At 46.4% G+C, this 21,423-nt stretch overlaps 1 protein-coding gene across 5 annotated transcripts; it reads left to right on the top strand.

Annotated features, from left to right (window-relative positions):
• The first annotated feature begins 334 nt into the window (after window positions 1-334).
• scyl3 (SCY1-like, kinase-like 3) lies at window positions 335-20,891 on the top strand. 5 transcript variants are annotated; one of them, XR_014613398.1, is made up of 14 exons: window positions 335-626; window positions 1,256-1,471; window positions 3,832-4,017; window positions 4,229-4,342; window positions 4,512-4,568; window positions 4,664-4,790; window positions 8,271-8,460; window positions 8,697-8,836; window positions 11,915-12,096; window positions 14,127-14,298; window positions 14,408-14,578; window positions 14,670-15,445; window positions 20,053-20,636; window positions 20,772-20,891. XR_014613398.1 is itself a non-coding variant. In XM_084163669.1 (13 exons), the coding sequence occupies exons 2-13, from the start codon at window positions 1,307-1,309 to the stop codon at window positions 20,119-20,121; spliced, it is 2,349 nt and encodes a 782-aa protein (XP_084019795.1). In that variant the 5' UTR covers window positions 335-626; window positions 1,256-1,306; the 3' UTR covers window positions 20,122-20,891. The 5 variants fall into 5 exon arrangements, 3 of the variants coding, with proteins under 3 accessions (XP_084019795.1, XP_084019796.1, XP_084019797.1); XR_014613399.1 differs by having other exon boundaries at window positions 365-524; XM_084163669.1 differs by having other exon boundaries at window positions 20,053-20,891.
• Window positions 20,892-21,423: the final 532 nt, after the last annotated feature.

The following is a 21,423-nucleotide window of genomic DNA, read 5'->3' as shown; positions in this document are numbered from 1 at the left end:
AAAACATGCATAGCCCGCTCCTATTACAGCCGTAAAGGTAATGATTACAGCTAGGTAACTTTGCATAATATGTTGCGTTCTACCTGCGTTATCTCGCACCATTATGGCATTGACCATTTTTGTTGATAGAGGGGGGTAACCTATTTGGATTTTGTTATATCATACGGATTTTATCAACAAATGCTACATGACAGCAAAGGAACGAATTGTTTATAACCACTTTAATGATTTTATAGTCACTTATTCGTGGTTGTTCAAACACCAATTCATATTTGAGTCTAATGCCCGGCCTGGCTGCCACTGATTTTTATTTAATGGTTTCGTCCTAATCGTTGACAGGAAGAGCCGCTTGTTTACAGTTAGCACATAGGAAGCGATGTATTTGCTCCACGTTAACAGTTAAAAAAACGAATATCTTCTCCACTGTTAAATACGGGGATTGCTTACCTATCGGCAATTTACATGATATAGTAGTTTTTGTGTCTATTGGCATGAGTATCAACTGAAGTGCTTATAACTGAAGAGTAAGTGACAACCAATGCGATGACTACTTTTAGCAAGGTTAGCTTGCGAGCGTAGCCATCTAACTGGCTGTTCATACATAGAAGTGGCACTCAACCAAACAGGTAACACAAACTTCGATGTGACATTGACTGGCTATACTACCTTATTTCCTTGCTACCTAGCCATTTGTCAAGCAACCAGAGTCTAGCTAGCAAAAATAAGATGATTAGGTTAGCTAGTAGCTAGCTAGCCAGGTGTAAACACCCTTCCCTTTCCGAGTGCCATTTTGCTATGTTACTCTGCAGGACACAGGTCCAGGAAGGTGGTTAGCGTGACCTAGCTAGATAAACTTCAATCAATCAACCATGTGAGCTAGTCAGATGTGTATCACTCAACATGCAGATACTAGCTAGTTAGCTAGCTAACTAGTTTATCAGACAACGTCAGTTGTTGACGTAGCTAGGCATTGTAGCTATCTGTCATCTGATGATTAAGAAGAAGGTATTAGACCATTTGATGTATTTTCAATTAGGAACGATTGATGATTATGGTTTAGACAAATTATGTAATGTATATGAACTTGATACTGCATTTGCACTTTTGTACTTTGTATAGTTTATTTAATGATCTTGATGATGTTCTCCTGAAGGTGTTCAATGTCTGTTTTTTATGTGGTGAAGTTGAAAAAAAACATTTCCACAATGTGTGGGACAATAAAGTTTTTCTAATTCTATTTTAAATCCCTGTACAGTGTGATTGTCAGGCCGGTGTCCCGAACAACTGCATCGAGGGGTGAGCGACCATGGGCGCGGAGAGCAGCGCTATGAGGAGCATCGTCTTGGAGGAACCACTCCTAACCCTGCCCTCAGGGCTGACCATGTACTCTGCCGTGCTCCAGGATGGCAAGCCGGCTTCCGTGTTTGTTCACAAGCAGGGCAACGAAGACAAAGTCAACAAAGCTGCTAAGGTAAAACACATATGGTATCTATAAAACATTTATTCCAGCCTGAGTATGGCATCACCCATGTGAGTGACACAGCCGTCTCATTGTTGCCTGGGTACATTTACATTTACATTTTAGTCATTTAGCAGACGCTCTTATCCAGAGCGACTTACAGGAGCAATTAGGGTTAAGTGCCTTGCTTAAGGGCACATCGACAGATTTTTCACCTAGTCGGCTCGGGGATTAGAACCAGCGACCTTTCGGTTACTGGCACAACGCTCTTACCCACTAAGCTATCTGCCGCCCAGGGGCAGGTCTGTTTAGCTGTCGTTCCACTCCTTGTCACTTCTTGTCATGCCATGTTTAGCATGACAAGGAGAGGAACGTTGAAAAGGAAAAGGCGCAACGCTCGCTTATTCAAGCAACTAAGTGGAATGTTGAGTGGAATGTTGGCACAAACAGACTGGATTTCTCCAGGCTAGTCACATTTGGGCAAGGCATCGCCAGCGTCTGTCTGTTGCCATGGCTGTAATATATATATATATATATATATATATATATATATATATCCTCACCATGATAAATGGTCACTAATTTGGCTGAGCCTTGTTATATACACTGCTCAAAAAAATTAAGGGAACACTTAAACAACACATCCTAGATCTGAATGAATGAAATAATCTTATTAAATACTTTTTTCTTTACATAGTTGAATGTGCTGACAACAAAATCACACAAAAATTATCAATAGAAAAGAAATGTATCAACCCATGGAGGTCTGGATTTGGAGTCACCCTCAAAATTAAAGTGGAAAACCACACTACAGGCTGATCCAACTTTGATGTAATGTCCTTAAAACAAGTCAAAATGAGGCTCAGTAGTGTGTGTGTGGCCTCCACGTGCCTGTATGACCTCCCTACAACGCCTGGGCATGCTCCTGATGAGGTGGCAGATGGTCTCCTGAGGGATCTCCTCCCAGACCTGGACTAAAGCATCCGCCAACTCCTGGACAGTCTGTGGTGCAACGTGGCGTTGGTGGATGGAGCGAGACATGATGTCCCAGATGTGCTCAATTGGATTCAGGTCTGGGGAACGGGCGGCCCAGTCCATAGCATCAATGCCTTCCTCTTGCAGGAACTGCTGACACACTCCAGCCACATGAGGTCTAGCATTGTCTTGCATTAGGAGGAACCCAGGGCCAACCGCACTAGCATATGGTCTCACAAGGGGTCTGAGGATCTCATCTCGGTACCTAATGGCAGTCAGGCTACCTCTGGCGAGCACATGGAGGGCTGTGCGGCCCCCCAAAGAAATGCCACCCCACACCATGACTGACCCACCGCCAAACCGGTCATGCTGGAGAATGTTGCAGGCAGCAGAACGTTCTCCACGGCGTCTCCAGACTCTGTCACGTCTGTCACATGTGCTCAGTGTGAACCTGCTTTCATATGTGAAGAGCACAGAGCGCCAGTGGCGAATTTGCCAATCTTGGTGTTCTCTGGCAAATGCCAAACGTCCTGCACGGTGTTGGGCTGTAAGCACAACCCCCACCTGTGGACGTCGGGCCCTCATACCACCCTCATGGAGTCTGTTTCTGACCGTTTGAGCAGACACATGCACATTTGTGGCCTGCTGGAGGTCATTTTGCAGGGCTCTGGCAGTGCTCCTCCTTGCACAAAGGCGGAGGTACCGGTCCTGCTGCTGGGTTGTTGCCCTCCTACGGCCTCCTCCACGTCTCCTGATGTACTGGCCTGTCTCCTGGTAGCGCCTCCATGCTCTGGACACTACGCTGACAGACACAGCAAACCTTCTTGCCACAGCTCGCATTGATGTGCCATCCTGGATGAGCTGCACTACCTGAGCCACTTGTGTGGGTTGTAGACTCCGTCTCATGCTACCACTAGAGTGAAAGCACCGCCAGCATTCAAAAGTTACCAAAACATCAGCCAGGAAGCATAGGAACTGAGATGTGGTCTGTGGTCACCACCTGCAGAACCACTTCTTTATTGGGGGTGTCTTGCTAATTGCCTATAATTTCCACCTGTTGTCTATTCCATTTGTACAACAGCATGTGAAATGTATTGTCAATCAGTGTTGCTTCCTAAGTGGACAGTTTGATTTCACAGAAGTGTGATTGACTTGGAGTTACATTGTGTTGTTTAAGTGTTCCCTTTATTTTTTTGAGCAGTATATTTAAGCCTTAGCAGACAGTCTTACCCGGAGTGATTTACAGTAAGTGTGACATACATGCTGCTACTCATGATGTGAGGCTACTGGAGTTTTAGCACCTGAAGAAATGATCGTTTTACACTCATCCTACTTTGCACAAGAGTGAGCTGCTGGACAAAAAAGAAGAGCCACTAATGAGTATTACTTCCCTGTAGCACCTGAAGACCCTGAGGCACCCGTGTCTGCTGCATTTCCTGTCATGCTCGGTGCAGGACGGGGGTATCCACCTGGTGACAGAGCGTGTGCAGCCTCTGGCGCCCCTGCTGGACAGCCTGACTCCGGAGGAGTTGTGTGCAGGCATCTACGACCTGCTACAGGCCCTGATCTTCCTGCACGAGAGGGTAAGGAACACAGACAGACAGACAGACAGACAGACACACACACTATTATTGAAGACTCCCTGCAGGCATCTATTTTTTTGTTGTTGCGTAAAACCGAAGTGGTGGAAGGGAACGTTTTTTTTAACATGTAAGAAACTCTTTCACATGATTCTGCACTGTTCAGTATTACAGTTCTCATTTCTGTTATAACACGTCTTCTTTCTCCTCACAGGGAAAGTCGAGCCACAACAACGTCTGCACGTCGTCTGTGTTCGTCAGTGAAGACGGCCATTGGAAGCTGGGGGGGATGGAGACTGTCTGCAAGTTCTCTGAGGCTACCCCAGAGGTGACTGACAGTTCAGCTGGACAGAAAGAAAGAACTAATCTACTTCACAACAATGGAACACAGCATAGCACTGTAGTTTGTGTGACTGATTTAATAACAGCATTTTCCATCACTAGAGTCTGTAGTTATTTGAAGTGTTTTTAAAGGTATCTTCTATTGTCCACCTCAGTTTCTCAGCAGCATTCAGAATGTGAGGGAGAGCAGTACTGTTCCTCCGGAGGAGCGGGTAAGGATAACAGGCTCATCACTGTTCTTTTAGCCTTGTTTTATTATTGGTCATTATGCTTACAGTCTTTTAATTCATAGAATCATTCTTTGCAGGTGGAAGGCTTTAAAACGCTGCCAGATAAGCATGCGCACTCTCGAGACTGCTTCTCTTTTGGAATGATGGTGGAAACCCTCATCCCTCTCCTGAATTTGAAAATAAACAATTCTCTCAATGGCTATGGTGAGTGGAGAAGCTTCAAAGCCTCAACCTGATTGACTGTGGGACATTCCATTCTAACCTTGAACAGAATACTTGTACAATAGGATGGAATGGCAGTTTTTTTTTTTTTTACGATAGTGAACATTATGCTTGATGATCATATCTCTGACTTTGTGACTTTGTCTCTTTCTCCTTTGCCTGGTCTTGTCTTCCCCTCATCCTCCCTGTCCTCTCTCCTGTAAAAAACATTAGGAACACCTTCCTAATATTGAGTTGCCCCCCTCCCTTTTGCCTTCAGAACAGCCTCAATTCGTCGGGACATGGGACTCTACAAGGTGTCGAAAGCGTTCCACAGGGACGTTGGCCCCATGTTGACTCCAATGCTTCCCACAGTTGTGTCAAGTTGGCTGGATGCCCTTTGGGTGGTGGACCATTCTTGATACACACGGGAAACTGTTGAGCGTGAAAAACCCAGCAGCGTTGCAGTTCTTGACACAAACCAGTGCGCTTGGCACCTACTACCATACCCCGTTCAAAGGCACTTAAATCTTTTGTCTTGCCCATTCACCCTCTGAATGGCACACATACACAATCCATGTCTCAAGGCTTAAAAATCGTTATTTCACCTGGCTCCTCCCCTTCATCTACACTGATTTTAAGTGGAATTAACTTGTGACATCAATAAGGGATCATAGCTTACACCTGGATTCACCCAGTTACTCTATGTCATGGGTATTCAACTCTGACCCTACGAGGTCCGGAGCCTGCTGGTTTTTCTGTTCTGCCTGATAATTAATTGCACCCACCTGGTGTCCCAGGTCTAAACCAGTCCCTGATTAGAGGGGAACAATGGGGGGGGGGGGGGAAGCAATGGAAGTGGCTTTGAGGTCCAGAGTTGAGTTTGAGGGGTCTATGTCATGGAAGGAGCAGCTGTTCGTAATGTTTAATACTCACTGTGTATTAGGGCTGACCCCAATTAGTCGACTGTTGGGTCGTTAGGCTGTTGGTCGACCGAGATTGTTTTAGTCGAGCAGTAACATGTGTATATATTTGAGCCCATCTCAGTGAACTAATCCATTGCGGAGGCCTAGACTAAAAGCCAATTCATGCTTGATCCGAAAATGTGGTCGGAGGCTCCATTTGGAGGGTGTGACGCAAAAAAATTCTACAATGTAGAAAATAGTACAAATAAAGAAAAACCCTTGAATGAGTAGGTGTGTCCAAACTTTTGACTGGTACTGTATATCACCAGTAGTACATTTACCGTTAATTCCTATAATTTCTAATCTACAATGTTTGTTACTTTGGTTATGGTAATTTAATTTAATGCGTTCAATATTATTATTCCAGTCTTCCCGTTATCATTGTCGGAGTGGACACATTGTTTGCAGAGTGCACAACCTAGGCTACACTTGTGAGAAACATGTTTTGGTTTATTTAATTCCATTTACAAGTTTTCAATTTAGTGATTTGTCTTTTGTTTGGAGCGCTCCTGTCAATGTTGCGTAAGGACACGCACTTGATTACGCATAGAAGTATATAGGCCTATAGGCTACATGGCCTGCGCACAAATGTAGGGATGTAAATGTACCCATTTGGTGATCTGATAGTATTTCTGATTGGCTTAACGCAATGACCTGTGGAGCTTCTCAAAGTAATGTTTTCTTCACCTCAAACGGCAAGCAAACAAAGTCTGTTTTTACATCCATTGAGAATTACAGTCGTCCCTCAATGTATTTTAAAATTCTTTCCAGCTCTCACCCTTTCGATAAAAGTAAAAGGGAAAACTGTCATGCTCTGATCCAATGGAAACGTCATAAAATAGGCCTACCTGATTTATTTCTTATCAGTGCTTGACTTGGACTGAAATAGGTGCCGGTACTCATTTTGGGTGCTGGTACTGTTTATATTTAGGTGCAGGAGCTCCACAATACTTTTGAGCTAATATTCTATAAGAGGAACAGGAGCTGAAGCAGTAGACATTTTGAGGTGCCGGTACTCAGCTCCGGTGAGCTCCTGTCCAAGTCAAGCACTGCTTCTTATCCCTTGCGCAAATAGCTACAGCTGTGTCTGTCCTAAGCTCACTGGTGCAGGAAACTCTAAGGGCCCAGAATATTTTATACAATGTTGCAAATTCGTTAGTGCAAGCTTCAGGCCAGACCCAAGTTAATAGTTGATACAATGTTTCAAGTTCGTTGCAGACAGGCCATGTGTAGCCAATGTGATTGATAGGATATTTATTTTTATCAGGATATTTTCTACCAGCGGGCTGCAATGTTTTTATTTGTTGGCTTTATGGAGGCTATTTTTACGTAGTTGGCAATGACAATAGCAGTGACTTTTTGGATTTAATTTTGATTAACCACATGACAATGATTTTGAGATATGAAGACGTTATTATATATTAAATAACTGTTTCACGAAAATGTGCATACGAAAACCATAACTGGCACGCAGATCGGTAGAAATGGTAAGATAAATTGGCATTCAACATGAGAAAGGTTGCCGACTCCTCGTGTAGCCTGTTACTGGCAACTTCAGGAGAGTAATGGCAGACTCTGTGAAAGCCAGCAGGAGCGGGAGGAGAGTAGATCTCTGGCTCCCTCTTGAGGCATTTGTCTTATTTCATCAAACCGTAAGCTTAAGGCATCAGACAAGCTCAATGCATATAGGTGATTTTATTAAAACATAGGGTGTGTGTATATATGGAAAAATACAAGTTTAAAAATTCAGACCAATCGATTGGTCGACAGAACAGACGACTTTCGGTCGACAGATTTTTTTGTTAGGCGGGGACAGCCCTGCTGTGTGTACAGCGAGCTACAAAAGTATTGGGACAGTGACACCATTTTTTTTGTTTTGGCTCTGTACTCCAGCACTTTGGATTTGAAATGATACAATGACTTATGAGGTTAAAGTGCCTCAGGACTACCTGGCCTGATGACTCCTGGCTGTCCCCAGTCCACCTGGTCGTGCTGCTGCTCTAGTTTAAACTGTTCTGCCTGCGGCTATGGAACCTGTTCACCGGAAGTGCTACCTTGTCCTGGACCTGCTGTTTGACTCCCTCTCTCTCTCTCTCTCTCTCTCTCTCGCTGTCTCGACCTATGAAAAGCTAACTGACATTTACTCCTAAGGTGCTGAACTGTTGCACCCTCTACAACCACTGTGATTATTATTTGACCCTGCTGGTCATCTATGAACGTTTGAACATCTTGAAGAACAATCTGGCCTTAATGTCCATGTACTCTTATAATCTCCACCCGGCACAGCCAGAACAGGACTGGCCACCCCTCAGAGCTTGGTTCCTCTCTAGGTTTCTTCCTAGGTTCCTGCCTTTTCTAGGGATTTTTTCCTAGCCACCGTGCTTCTATATCTGCATTGCTTGCTGTTTACATCTGCTGATGTAAAAAGGGCTTTATAAATACGTTTTTTTGATTGATTAAAGTGCAGACTGTCAGCTTCAATTTGAGGGAACTCACTGTATAATCTCTCTTTCTGCAGTCTCTGAAGAGTTATCAGGCAGTCTGAAGAGGACTCTCCAAGCAGGCCTGTTGACCTCTGACCCCCTGTCTCGGCCCTCTCTCAGCTCCCTACTCACTCACGACTTCTTCAGAAATGACTTTCTGGAGGTCATGAATTTCCTGAAAAGCCTGACCCTGAAAACGGAGGAAGAGAAGAATGAATTCTTTAAGTGAGTGAGTGACTGTGTGTGCATATAAATAGGCTGTTAGTGATTCAGCTCTGCCTTTATCATCGGTACTACTATGGCTGACCCTGTAAAACAACACATTTCACTGCACCTATCCGGTGTATGTGACAATACAACATGTTCTCTTTTTTTTATTATTTATTTCCTCGTACAAAATGTCTGCCAATCAACGTATTACTGTCTGAGCCCACAGAAAGTATCCTCTGTCTGTACGGTAGGTTTCTGTTGGACCGGGTGCAGAGCCTGCCAGAGGAACTGATAGCAACGCGTCTTGTCCCAAAACTCCTCAACAGGATGGTGTTAGCTGAACCCACCGCTGTGAAGAGCTTTCTGCCTCACCTCTTAAAGCCAAAGAAGGGTTTGTGTCTTGTCTTTTTTTTAATTTATTGGCTATTTATCACCCATGTGGAGCACTCTGGGTCACTTGGATGGAAAATTACTGAGGATAATAGCGGACGATATTGCTGCTCCTATTTGCCATCTCTTCAATCTAAGCCTACAGGAGAGTGTGTGTGTGTGCCCTCAGGCCTGGAGGGAAGCAAAAGTCATTCCACTACCCAAGAATAGCAAAGCACCTTTTACTGGCTCAAACAGCTGACCAAACAGCCTGTTACAAACCCTTCGTAAACTTTTGGAAAAAATTGTGTTTGACCAGATATAATGCTATTTCACAGTAAACAAATGAACAAAAGCTTTTCAGTACGCTTATAGGGACGGGCATTCAACATGTATGCGGCTTACACAAATGACTGATGATTGGCTGAGATACATTTATAATAAAAAGATTGTGGGAGCTGTTTTGTTAGACTTCAGTGCAGCTTTTGACATTATCGATCATAATCTGCTGCTGACAAAAACGTGTTATAGCAGGGGATGGGCAATTTTGATGGGGGTGGATGCCACAAAAAAACAGAATTCATCACGAGGGGCTGCAGTGGCTGCGCACCCACATCGTCCCCTCCCCACCTTGCCCACGAAGAGAAAATATTTAAGTTTTCAAGTTCATTTCCTGCAATTCTGCACATTTTGCCATGGGGCTGAGAGAAGATTTAGCAATTTTTTCAACTATACTGAACAAAAATATAAACGCAACAACTGAGTTACAGTTCATATAAAGAAATCAGTCAATTGAAATAAATTCATTAGGCCCTAATATATGGATTTTATATGACTGTACAGGGGCGCAGCCATCGATGGGCCTCGGAGGGCATAGGCCATACCCACTTGTGAGCCAGGCCCAGCTAATCAGAATGAGTTTTTCCCCACAAAAGAGCTTTGTTACAGACAGAAATACTCCTCAGTTTCATCAGCTGTCCGGGTGGCTGGTCTCAGACGATCCCGCAGGTGAATTTAACTGACATGAGCTAATTGAGTGACTGCTGATGCACAACCAAATATTTTGAAATTGCACCTTGTGTTTTCTATTATTCAAACTCGCAACAGTAAATTGAGACCCCAACTGATTAAAAAAAAAATGGGTCCGTGGGCCTACAAAAGTTGCCCATCCCAGTGTTATGGCTTCACATCCTCTGCTATACTATGGATCGAGAGTTACCGGTCTAACAGAACACAGAGGGTGTTCTTTAATGGAAGCCTCCAGCATAATCCAGGTAGTCAGGCATTCCTCAGGGCAGCTGTCTAGGCCCCTTATTTTGTGACCTGACACTGGCTCTGAGTAAAGCCAGTATGTATGCGGATGACTCCGTATATTCAACTACCACAGTAAGTGACATCACTGCAACACTTAACAAAGAGCTGCAGTCAGTTTCAGAATGGGTGGCAAGAAATACGTTGGTCCTAAATATTTCAAAAACTAAAAGCATTGTATTTGACCTCCCGAGTGGCTCAGTTGTCTAAGGCACTGCATCGCAGTGCTAGCTGTGCCACTAGAGATCCTGGTTCGAATCCAGGCTCTGTCGTAGCCGGCCGCGACCGGGAGACCCATGGGGCGGCGCACAATTGGCCCAGCGTCGTCCAGGGTAGGGGAGGGAATGGCCGGCAGGGATGTAGCTCAGTTGGTAGAGCATGGCGTTTGCAACGCCAGGGTTGTGGGTTCGATTCCCATGGGGGACGGTATGAAAAAAATTAATAATAATAATGTATGCACTAACTGTAAGTCGCTCTGGATAAGAGCGTCTGCTAAATGACTAAAATGTAAAAATGTAAATGTAAATTTGGGACAAATCATTCCCTTAACCCTAAACCTCAACTAAATCTTGTAATGAATAATGTGGAAATTGAGCAAGTTGAGGAGACTAAACTGCTTGGAGTAACCCTGGATTGTAAACTGTCATGGTCAAAACATATTGATGCAACAGTAGCTAAGATAGGGAGAGGTCTGTCCATAATAAAGCGCTGCTCTGCCTTAACAACTCTATCAACAAGGCAGGTCCTACAGGCTCTAGTTTTGTCGCACCTGGACTACTGTTCAGTCGTGTGGTCAGGTGCCACAAAGAGGGACTTAAGAAAACTACAATTGGCCCAGAACGCACAGCTGGCCCTTAAATGTACACGGAGAGCTAACATTAATAATATGCATGTCAATCTCTCCTGGCTCAAAGTAGAGGAGAGATTGACTTCATCACTACTTATATTTGTGAGTAGTATTGACATGTTGAATGCACCGAGCTGTCTGTTTTGAACTACTAGCACACAGCTCAGACACCCATAAATACCCCGCAAGACATGCCACCAGGGGTCTCTTCACAGTCCCCAAGTCCAGAACAGACTATAGGAGGTGCACAGCTCATGCTAGCAGTAAAATCAGATTTTAAAAAACAGATAAAAATGCACCTTATGGAACAGCGGGGACTTTGAAGAGACACGCACAGACACGTACTCAGATTTTGTGGTAGTAGAGTAGTGGCCTGAGGGCACACGCATAATGTGTTGTGAAATGTTTTGTAATGTATATAACTGCCTTAATTTTGCTGGACCCCAGGAAGAGTAGCTGCTGCCTTGGCAGGAACTAATGGGGATCCATAATAAATACAAATTATTAAAGGGATACTGCAAAAATGTTTTTCTATTTACCCAGTCAGATGAACAAGTGGATACTATGCTAGCGTGCCTGTAGACTTCCAGTCATTGCGCTAACGCTAGTTAGCATTGACTTGCGAAACTACCTCTAACTTCCTTCAAACTGCACACAGTGACATAAAAATGGTATCCAGGAGTTCATCCGACTCTGGGTAAGTAGAAAAACAGTATCCCTTTTTATATATGAATTAATTAAAGTTGAATAGCTGAGAGATTATGTATGATTTGACCAGTCTCTGTAATAGGGATCAATGGTAATGATGACATGCGGACTGGATACCTCCTCTCTCTCTCTCCTCCTCCGTTTTATACTCTGTTCTATCAAGTTTATTTACAAGGGATTACACACAATGAATACATTTCACCAGATTTCTAATTTCAATCTGTCTCTTGACAGATTGTGGTGGGAGTGAGGAGTGCCTCCTGTCTGTCTCTCTCTACAGGAAACATGTAGTTCCTCAGCTGCTGAAGCTCTTCAAGGTCAACGAGGAACACGTCCGGGTGGTGCTGCTGGCTCACATGCACATCTACGCTGAGTCTTTCTCCCACGACGAGCTAAAGAACCACATCCTACCTCAGGTCAGACACACTCTAGAACCACATCCTACCTCAGGTCAGACACACTCTAGAACCACATCCTACCTCAGGTCAGACACACACTCTAGAACCACATCCTACCTCAGGTCAGACACACTCTAGAACCACATCCTACCTCAGGTCAGACACACACTCTAGAACCACATCCTACCTCAGGTCAGACACACACTCTAGAACCACATCCTACCTCAGGTCAGACACACTCTGGAACCACATCCTACCTCAGGTCAGACACACTCTAGAACCACATCCTACCTCAGGTCAGACACACTCTAGAACCACATCCTACCTCAGGTCAGACACACTCTAGAACCACATCCTACCTCAGGTCAGACACACTCTAGAACCACATCCTACCTCAGGTCAGACACACTCTAGAACCACATCCTACCTCAGGTCAGACACACTCTAGAACCACATCCTACCTCAGGTCAGACACACTCTAGAACCACATCCTACCTCAGGTCAGACACACTCTAGAACCACATCCTACCTCAGGTCAGACACACTCTAGAACCACATCCTACCTCAGGTCAGACACACTCTAGAACCACATCCTACCTCAGGTCAGACACACTCTGGAACCACATCCTACCTCAGGTCAGACACACTCTAGAACCACATCCTACCTCAGGTCAGACACACTCTAGAACCACATCCTACCTCAGGTCAGACACACTCTAGAACCACATCCTACCTCAGGTCAGACACACTCTAGAACCACATCCTACCTCAGGTCAGACACACTCTAGAACCACATCCTACCTCAGGTCAGACACACTCTGGAACCACATCCTACCTCAGGTCAGACACACTCTAGAACCACATCCTACCTCAGGTCAGACACACTCTAGAACCACATCCTACCTCAGGTCAGACACACTCTAGAACCACATCCTACCTCAGGTCAGACACACTCTAGAACCACATCCTACCTCAGGTCAGACACACACTCTAGAACCACATCCTACCTCAGGTCAGACACACACTCTAGAACCACATCCTACCTCAGGTCAGACACACACTCTAGAACCACATCCTACCTCAGGTCAGACACACACTCTAGAACCACATCCTACCTCAGGTCAGACACACACTCTAGAACCACATCCTACCTCAGGTCAGACACACTCTAGAACCACATCCTACCTCAGGTCAGACACACTCTAGAACCACATCCTACCTCAGGTCAGACACACTCTAGAACCACATCCTACCTCAGGTCAGACACACTCTGGAACCACATCCTACCTCAGGTCAGACACACTCTAGAACCACATCCTACCTCAGGTCAGACACACTCTGGAACCACATCCTACCTCAGGTCAGACACACTCTAGAACCACATCCTACCTCAGGTCAGACACACTCTAGAACCACATCCTACCTCAGGTCAGACACACTCTAGAACCACATCCTACCTCAGGTCAGACACACTCTAGAACCACATCCTACCTCAGGTCAGACACACACTCTAGAACCACATCCTACCTCAGGTCAGACACACTCTAGAACCACATCCTACCTCAGGTCAGACACACTCTAGAACCACATCCTACCTCAGGTCAGACACACTCTAGAACCACATCCTACCTCAGGTCAGACACACTCTAGAACCACATCCTACCTCAGGTCAGACACACTCTAGAACCACATCCTACCTCAGGTCAGACACACTCTAGAACCACATCCTACCTCAGGTCAGACACACACTCTACAGACCCTTTTCATATTTTCTGATGTTACTGACTGGGTTAGAAGCCAGGTTGTCCATTTGCTGCAAGACTGTTACCCCCACTGAGCTGAAAATTAGGGGTCTCCGGCAAGTTACTTACCAGATGAGCATGGTTCACCTAACCACCTCCCATAAGCTCATGCAGAAACATCATACGCTAATGCTAGAACCACAGACCTGTTCAGTGTATATATTGTCTTTGCTGGGATTGCATTGAATGTGTTGTGCGGTTTAGAAAACATCACTGTTTCAGTTCAAGATGTCTTCCTCTCTCCAGGTTTTGCTTGGGATGAGAGACACAAACGATTCTCTGGTTGCCATGACGCTGCAGAGCTTGGCAGTACTGGTGCCGTTACTAGGTGCCCAGGTGGTGGTGGGCGGGGAGAGGACCAAAGTGTTCAAACGCACCAGGCCCAACTTTACTAAGTCTGCAGAGGTCACCCCAGAAAGTAAGAAACACAGAAAAGATAACGTATCTTTTTGATGTCGTAAATAACTGCACTACTGCTAGTCATAGTTCCCTACAAAACAATTCATCCTTACCTTCTCTCGCTCTAGCCTCTCCAGTTCACATAGTTGGGGGGTCCCATCCACAGATGGCCCAGCCCTCTAAGGTCCTGAGTCTGTTCCCCAAACCGGTAGCAGTGAGAGGGGGGCTGGTCCTGGGGAACATAGACAGCCTTCAGGCCAGAGAGACCCCCAGGATATACCCCCTGGCCCCCAAATCAGGTAAGGAAGTAACACTGGGAACCTTAACTCTTTCCAATTCACTCACATCCAGTGGTTGACGCTTAAACCAGTCATCTGACCCTTATTCCAGGTAGTAGTAGAGAGATGTCTCTACCCCTGAACGGCTTCAGCAAAAACAAAGAGGAGGAGGAGTCATCCTACAGTCCCGACCAGCCAGAAGGCCAGAGTCAGGCTGAGGACTGGCCAGATTGGAGTGACCCGGAGGAGGGGGAGAATGAACAAGAGCAGCCAGTCCAGATGCACTTCCAGGCCTCAGACCGAACGCGGGACCAAGAAGAGGAACCGTGGGATGACTTAGAGGACACAGAGCTCACCTCTGACCTCTCCCCCACCGCGCCCATACCAGATCCTGTCGTCCTGACCTTTCCACCCAGAGGGGGCGCCACTGCACCACCACCACCACCACCACCACCCATCAGTCTGACAGCCGAGCCCCTGAGAGGAGGATCCAAACCCCTCAAACTGAGCTGTACCGTCAAGGCCTCAGAGAGGAAGACAACAGCCACGTCTCCCTGGGACAACGGCTGGGGGCGGGAAGAGGAACAGAAAACTAACGACGAGGCCAGGCCCAGGCTGCACACCGCACGCAAGGATGGTGGAACGAGGGTTCTGGGAGAGGAGTTCACCATCGAGGTGAAGAGGAAGCCGGAGAGAGACCCGGAATTTGACTTCTTTGCAGACATGGAGCCGGACATTAAACTGTCGTCTGCTGCAGCTCTGCTGCTGCCTGTGAAGAGCGATGTTGGTGATACTGGGCTGCTCACAGCCGCACCGTCAGAACTCACTGATCCATCTGTAGACACACTAACAATCACCGCCAAGTTCGCAGCTGCTGACCAGACAGAGGTGAGTCCATGTGAATGGAACTGAAAGGACTACTACTCTGTTACTAGGTAGGTGCAGGGTTGGTGGTGCACCCTGGATCACTTCAAAAAGCAATGCACTTCTTCCCTCAGTCGGTACGCTGGGATAGTAACATAGTCGGTACGCTGGGATGGTAACAGTCGGTACGCTGGGATGGTAACAGTCGGTACGCTGGGATGGTAACAGTCGGTACGCTGGGATGGTAACAGTCGGTACGCTGGGATGGTAACAGTCGGTACGCTGGGATGGTAAGTCGGTACGCTGGGATGGTAAGTCGGTACGCTGGGATGGTAAGTCGGTACGCTGGGATGGTAACAGTCGGTACGCTGGGATGGTAACAGTCGGTACGCTGGGATGGTAACAGTCGGTACGCTGGGATGGTAACAGTCGGTACGCTGGGATGGTAACAGTCGGTACGCTGGGATGCTAACAGTCGGTACGCTGGGATGGTAACAGTCGGTACGCTGGGATGGTAACAGTCGGTACGCTGGGATGGTAACAGTCGGTACGCTGGGATGGTAACAGTCGGTACGCTGGGATGGTAACAGTCGGTACGCTGGGATGGTAACAGTCGGTACGCTGGGATGGTAACAGTCGGTACGCTGGGATGGTAACAGTCGGTACGCTGGGATGGTAACAGTCGGTACGCTGGGATGGTAACAGTCGGTACGCTGGGATGGTAACAGTCGGTACGCTGGGATGGTAACAGTCGGTACGCTGGGATGGTAACAGTCGGTACGCTGGGATGGTAACAGTCGGTACGCTGGGATGGTAACAGTCGGTACGCTGGGATGGTAACATAGTCGGTCAGTACGCTGGGATGGTAACATAGTCGGTCAGTACGCTGGGATGGTAACATAGTCGGTCAGTACGCTGGGATAGTAACAGTCGGTCAGTACACTGGGATGGTAACAGTCGGTACGCTGGGATGGTAACATAGTCGGTCAGTACGCTGGGATAGTAACATAGTCGGTCAGTACGCTGGGATGGTAAGTCAGTACGCTGGGATAGTAACATAGTCGGTCAGTACGCTGGGATGGTAACAGTCAGTACGCTGGGATAGTAACATAGTCGGTCAGTACGCTGGGATGGTAACAGTCAGTACGCTGGGATAGTAACATAGTCGGTCAGTACGCTGGGATGGTAACAGTCGGTACGTACGCTGGGATGGTAACAGTCGGTACGTACGCTGGGATAGTAACAGTCGGTACGTACGCTGGGATAGTAACAGTCGGTACGTACGCTGGGATAGTAACAGTCGGTACGTACGCTGGGATAGTAACAGTCGGTACGTACGCTGGGATAGTAACAGTCGGTACGTACGCTGGGATAGTAACAGTCGGTACGTACGCTGGGATAGTAACAGTCGGTACGTACGCTGGGATAGTCGGTACGTACGCTGGGATAGTCGGTACGTACGCTGGGATGCTAACAGTCAGTACGCTGGGATGCTAACAGTCAGTACGCTGGGATGGTAACAGTCAGTACGCTGGGATGGTAACAGTCAGTACGCTGGGATGGTAACAGTCAGTACGCTGGGATAGTAACATAGTCGGTCAGTACGCTGGGATGGTAACAGTCAGTACGCTGGGATAGTAACAGTCAGTACGCTGGGATAGTAACAGTCGGTACGCTGGGATAGTAACAGTCGGTACGCTGGGATAGTAACAGTCGGTACGCTGGGATAGTAACAGTCGGTACGCTGGGATAGTAACAGTCGGTACGCTGGGATAGTAACAGTCGGTACGCTGGGATAGTAACAGTCGGTACGCTGGGATAGTAACAGTCAGTACGCTGGGATAGTAACAGTCAGTACGCTGGGATAGTAACAGTCAGTACGCTGGGATAGTAACAGTCAGTACGCTGGGATGGTAACGGTCAGTACGCTGGGATGGTAACAGTCGGTACGCTGGGATAGTAACACAGTCGGTCAGTACGCTGGGATGGTAACAGTCGGTACGCTGGGATGGTAACACAGTCGGTCAGTACGCTGGGATGGTAACAGTCAGTACGCTGGGATGGTAACAGTCAGTACGCTGGGATAGTAACATAGTCGGTCAGTATGCTGGGATGGTAACAGTCAGTACGCTGGGATAGTAACAGTCAGTACGCTGGGATAGTAACAGTCAGTACGCTGGGATAGTAACAGTCAGTACGCTGGGATAGTAACAGTCAGTACGCTGGGATAGTAACATAGTCGGTCAGTACGCTGGGATGGTAACAGTCAGTACGCTGGGATGGTAACAGTCAGTACGCTGGGATGGTAACAGTCAGTACGCTGGGATGGTAACAGTCAGTACGCTGGGATGGTAACAGTCAGTACGCTGGGATGGTAACAGTCAGTACGCTGGGATGGTAACAGTCAGTACGCTGGGATGGTAACAGTCAGTACGCTGGGATGGTAACAGTCAGTACGCTGGGATGGTAACAGTCAGTACGCTGGGATGGTAACAGTCAGTACGCTGGGATGGTAACAGTCAGTACGCTGGGATGGTAACAGTCAGTACGCTGGGATGGTAACAGTCAGTACGCTGGGATGGTAACACAGTCGGTCAGTACGCTGGGATAGTAACAGTCAGTACGCTGGGATAGTAACAGTCAGTACGCTGGGATAGTAACATAGTCGGTCAGTATGCTGGGATGGTAACAGTCAGTACGCTGGGATGGTAACAGTCAGTACGCTGGGATGGTAACAGTCAGTACGCTGGGATGGTAACAGTCAGTACGCTGGGATGGTAACAGTCAGTACGCTGGGATGGTAACAGTCAGTACGCTGGGATGGTAACAGTCAGTACGCTGGGATGGTAACACAGTCGGTCAGTACGCTGGGATGGTAACACAGTCGGTCAGTACGCTGGGATGGTAACAGTCAGTACGCTGGGATAGTAACAGTCAGTACGCTGGGATAGTAACAGTCAGTACGCTGGGATGGTAACAGTCAGTACGCTGGGATAGTAACAGTCAGTACGCTGGGATGGTAACAGTCAGTACGCTGGGATGGTAACAGTCAGTACGCTGGGATGGTAACAGTCAGTACGCTGGGATGGTAACAGTCAGTACGCTGGGATGGTAACAGTCAGTACGCTGGGATGGTAACAGTCAGTACGCTGGGATGGTAACAGTCAGTACGCTGGGATAGTAACAGTCAGTACGCTGGGATAGTAACACAGTCAGTCAGTACGCTGGGATAGTAACAGTCAGTCAGTACGCTGGGATAGTAACAGTCAGTCAGTACGCTGGGATAGTAACAGTCAGTCAGTACGCTGGGATAGTAACACAGTCAGTCAGTACGCTGGGATAGTAACACAGTCAGTCAGTACGCTGGGATAGTAACAGTCAGTACGCTGGGATGGTAACAGTCAGTACGCTGGGATGGTAACAGTCAGTACGCTGGGATAGTAACACAGTCAGTCAGTACGCTGGGATAGTAACAGTCAGTACGCTGGGATAGTAACTGTCGGTACGCTGGGATGGTAACTGTCGGTACGCTGGGATGGTAACAGTCGGTACGCTGGGATGGTAACAGTCAGTACGCTGGGATAGTAACAGTCAGTACGCTGGGATAGTAAGTCAGTACGCTGGGATAGTAACAGTCAGTACGCTGGGATAGTAACAGTCAGTACGCTGGGATAGTAACAGTCAGTACGCTGGGATGGTAACAGTCAGTACGCTGGGATGGTAAGTCAGTACGCTGGGATAGTAACATAGTCGGTCAGTATGCTGGGATGGTAACAGTCAGTACGCTGGGATAGTAACATAGTCGGTCAGTATGCTGGGATGGTAACAGTCAGTACGCTGGGATGGTAACAGTCAGTCGGTACGCTGGGATAGTAACAGAATCCTGTGCTTGACATTTAAGGGGAAGGTGATTTTTAAAGTCAAACAACCAAACTGCTAAGAATTCCAGTACTGATCTGTCTGGTGCCGCCGCAGTGATTTAAGTCAATTTCCCGACTACAGTCCTCGAGGATCCCCAACAGTAAACATTATTGTAGCCCCAGACAGACACACCTGATTCAACTGGTCAACTAATCATCAAGCCCTCTGTGTTGAATCCACTGGTCAACTAATCATCAAGCCCTCTGTGTTGAATCCACTGGTCAACTAATCATCAAGCCCTCTGTGTTGAATCAACTGGTCAACTAATCATCAAGCCCTCTGTGTTGAATCGGGTGAGTTTGTCCGGGGCTACAACAAAAAATGTGTTCTGTTGGGAGACTGGAAAACACTGGTTTAAGTGAAAGACAGACAATTTATGGCAGTTGGGCAAGTTGAATCTGCTGAGATTTTTTTAAAACTGATAACCAAAAAACTAAGAATTCAAGTACTGATCTTTCTGGTTCCTTCCATATGTGTAGGTGAAAGGCAGGCAATATATGGCACTTCTGCGTGTAAATGGCTAATTAAAATTTTCAGGCAAGTGATCATAAACTTCAGGCAACCAAAAAAATACTCCTGACTTGCCCGATGGGCAAGTGCCTTTCAGAATGTAATGTCAATCCCATGTACTATAAAGGAAATACATTAGCATAAGAAGATTTCCTGCTTTATGTGGTCATTTAATGAATCCTTATTCCTTCATTTTACAGACTGAAGCAGAAGGCTGGGGAGACGGAGAGGATGACCTTAACTGGGGAGAGGATGAGAACGCCTGGTGATCGACTGGATCTACTACTCAGATCCATGTTGTAGAGACTACATGTTGCTGGTTACTGCAGCACTTCAATTCCCAGGATGCACCTCTCCTTTAAAAACAGCCAATCAGAGAACTGGAACACCCGCTCCCAGCTGCAACATACAGTTCTAAACTGTCGTCGTGAAGTAATATTGCTAATGAAAATAAATGTGATGGGATGTGAGACACTGAAGAATACGTTTTACAATTGAGATTTTAAAATCGGAAGTTTTCAGATGTTTAATAAGATGACCATAATCCTGTTACTAGGGAGTTATATCTACGGAACTTTACTTTTGTACTAGAATAATGTGAGGGGGCTCTTTCTCTTTGGGTTGTTACCAGCTAGACTGGGACAGCAGACAGACCTTGGGAATCATTCATCGTAGTTTGTTGCCAAAATGTAATCCACTAAAACTAGTGGACTGTTAACTCTAGTTTTGTGCCATACATTTCACATCTGGCAGTTTTGATTTGGATGACCTTTGAGAGGATACTGTGGGGGAATCTCAAGTCTTTCCTTGCCTCCTTTTGAAAATTATCCTCAGATCTCCAATGCTCTCCTCGCGTCCCTCTGCCGTTTTGAGAAAGAGGCAGGGGAGAGCACGCAAGGAATTGAGGAACAGACTTGAGATTCCCCTATGAAACCCCTGGTGAGAGAAGTGTGATTTTGGGGGGTGGGAAATTGACTTTGAATGAATTACATAATTTATTTGTATCTTTCTGGTCGAATAAAAGATTTTATGATATCTTTGTCTGACCTAGTTTAGATTAATTGTATGGTTCAGTTGTCTGACAACCAGCTGAAGCTCTGAACAATAAGCCTATTTCACACACAACTAATACTGTCAGGATGGAAGCTGGGCAGGTTTAATGCTGCGTTCACATCCCTGCACTCAGCTTCACTTGCGCCCGACAAATGCTGAAGATGCCACCATGCTAACAGTAAGAAGAAACAAATTGTTGATACAAAACTGATTCTGTTCATTTTACTTTTGATTTAAAAGTGGGCAAAACAATCCAAAGCCTTTTAAATGACCTTGATTTCCCAGTTCAAGCACATGAACTCATATTTACTATTTCACAACTCTTAACTACCTTCCCATGTGGTTATGACCGCAGCATAATTCCCAGTCTTATCCTAACTATGAATGGCTATAATGGACATTGATTAAATAATTAAGACCATTCTGCAGTATAGTGCAGCTTCACTTGCAATATTGTCTGTTGATTGAGAACTAGTGAATTTGTGCCTTGAGCTGTAGAGGTCAACGTCCACGGGACG

The sequence above is a fragment of the Coregonus lavaretus genome, assembly GCF_964263955.1.
Source record: "Coregonus lavaretus genome assembly, chromosome: 6".
NCBI lineage: Eukaryota > Metazoa > Chordata > Actinopteri > Salmoniformes > Salmonidae > Coregonus > Coregonus lavaretus.
This window is presented reverse-complemented; position numbering and strand designations above follow the sequence as displayed.

Excerpts from the sequence above, each read along its gene's own strand:
- scyl3 (XM_084163669.1), top strand. The coding sequence starts at position 1,307 with ATGGGCGCGGAGAGCAGCGCTATGAGGAGCATCGTCTTGGAGGAACCA. Across the intron at positions 4,343-4,511 it reads TCTCTGAGGCTACCCCAGAG|TTTCTCAGCAGCATTCAGAA; the intron begins GTGACTGACAGT and ends TGTCCACCTCAG. Across the intron at positions 4,569-4,663 it reads CTGTTCCTCCGGAGGAGCGG|GTGGAAGGCTTTAAAACGCT; the intron begins GTAAGGATAACA and ends CATTCTTTGCAG.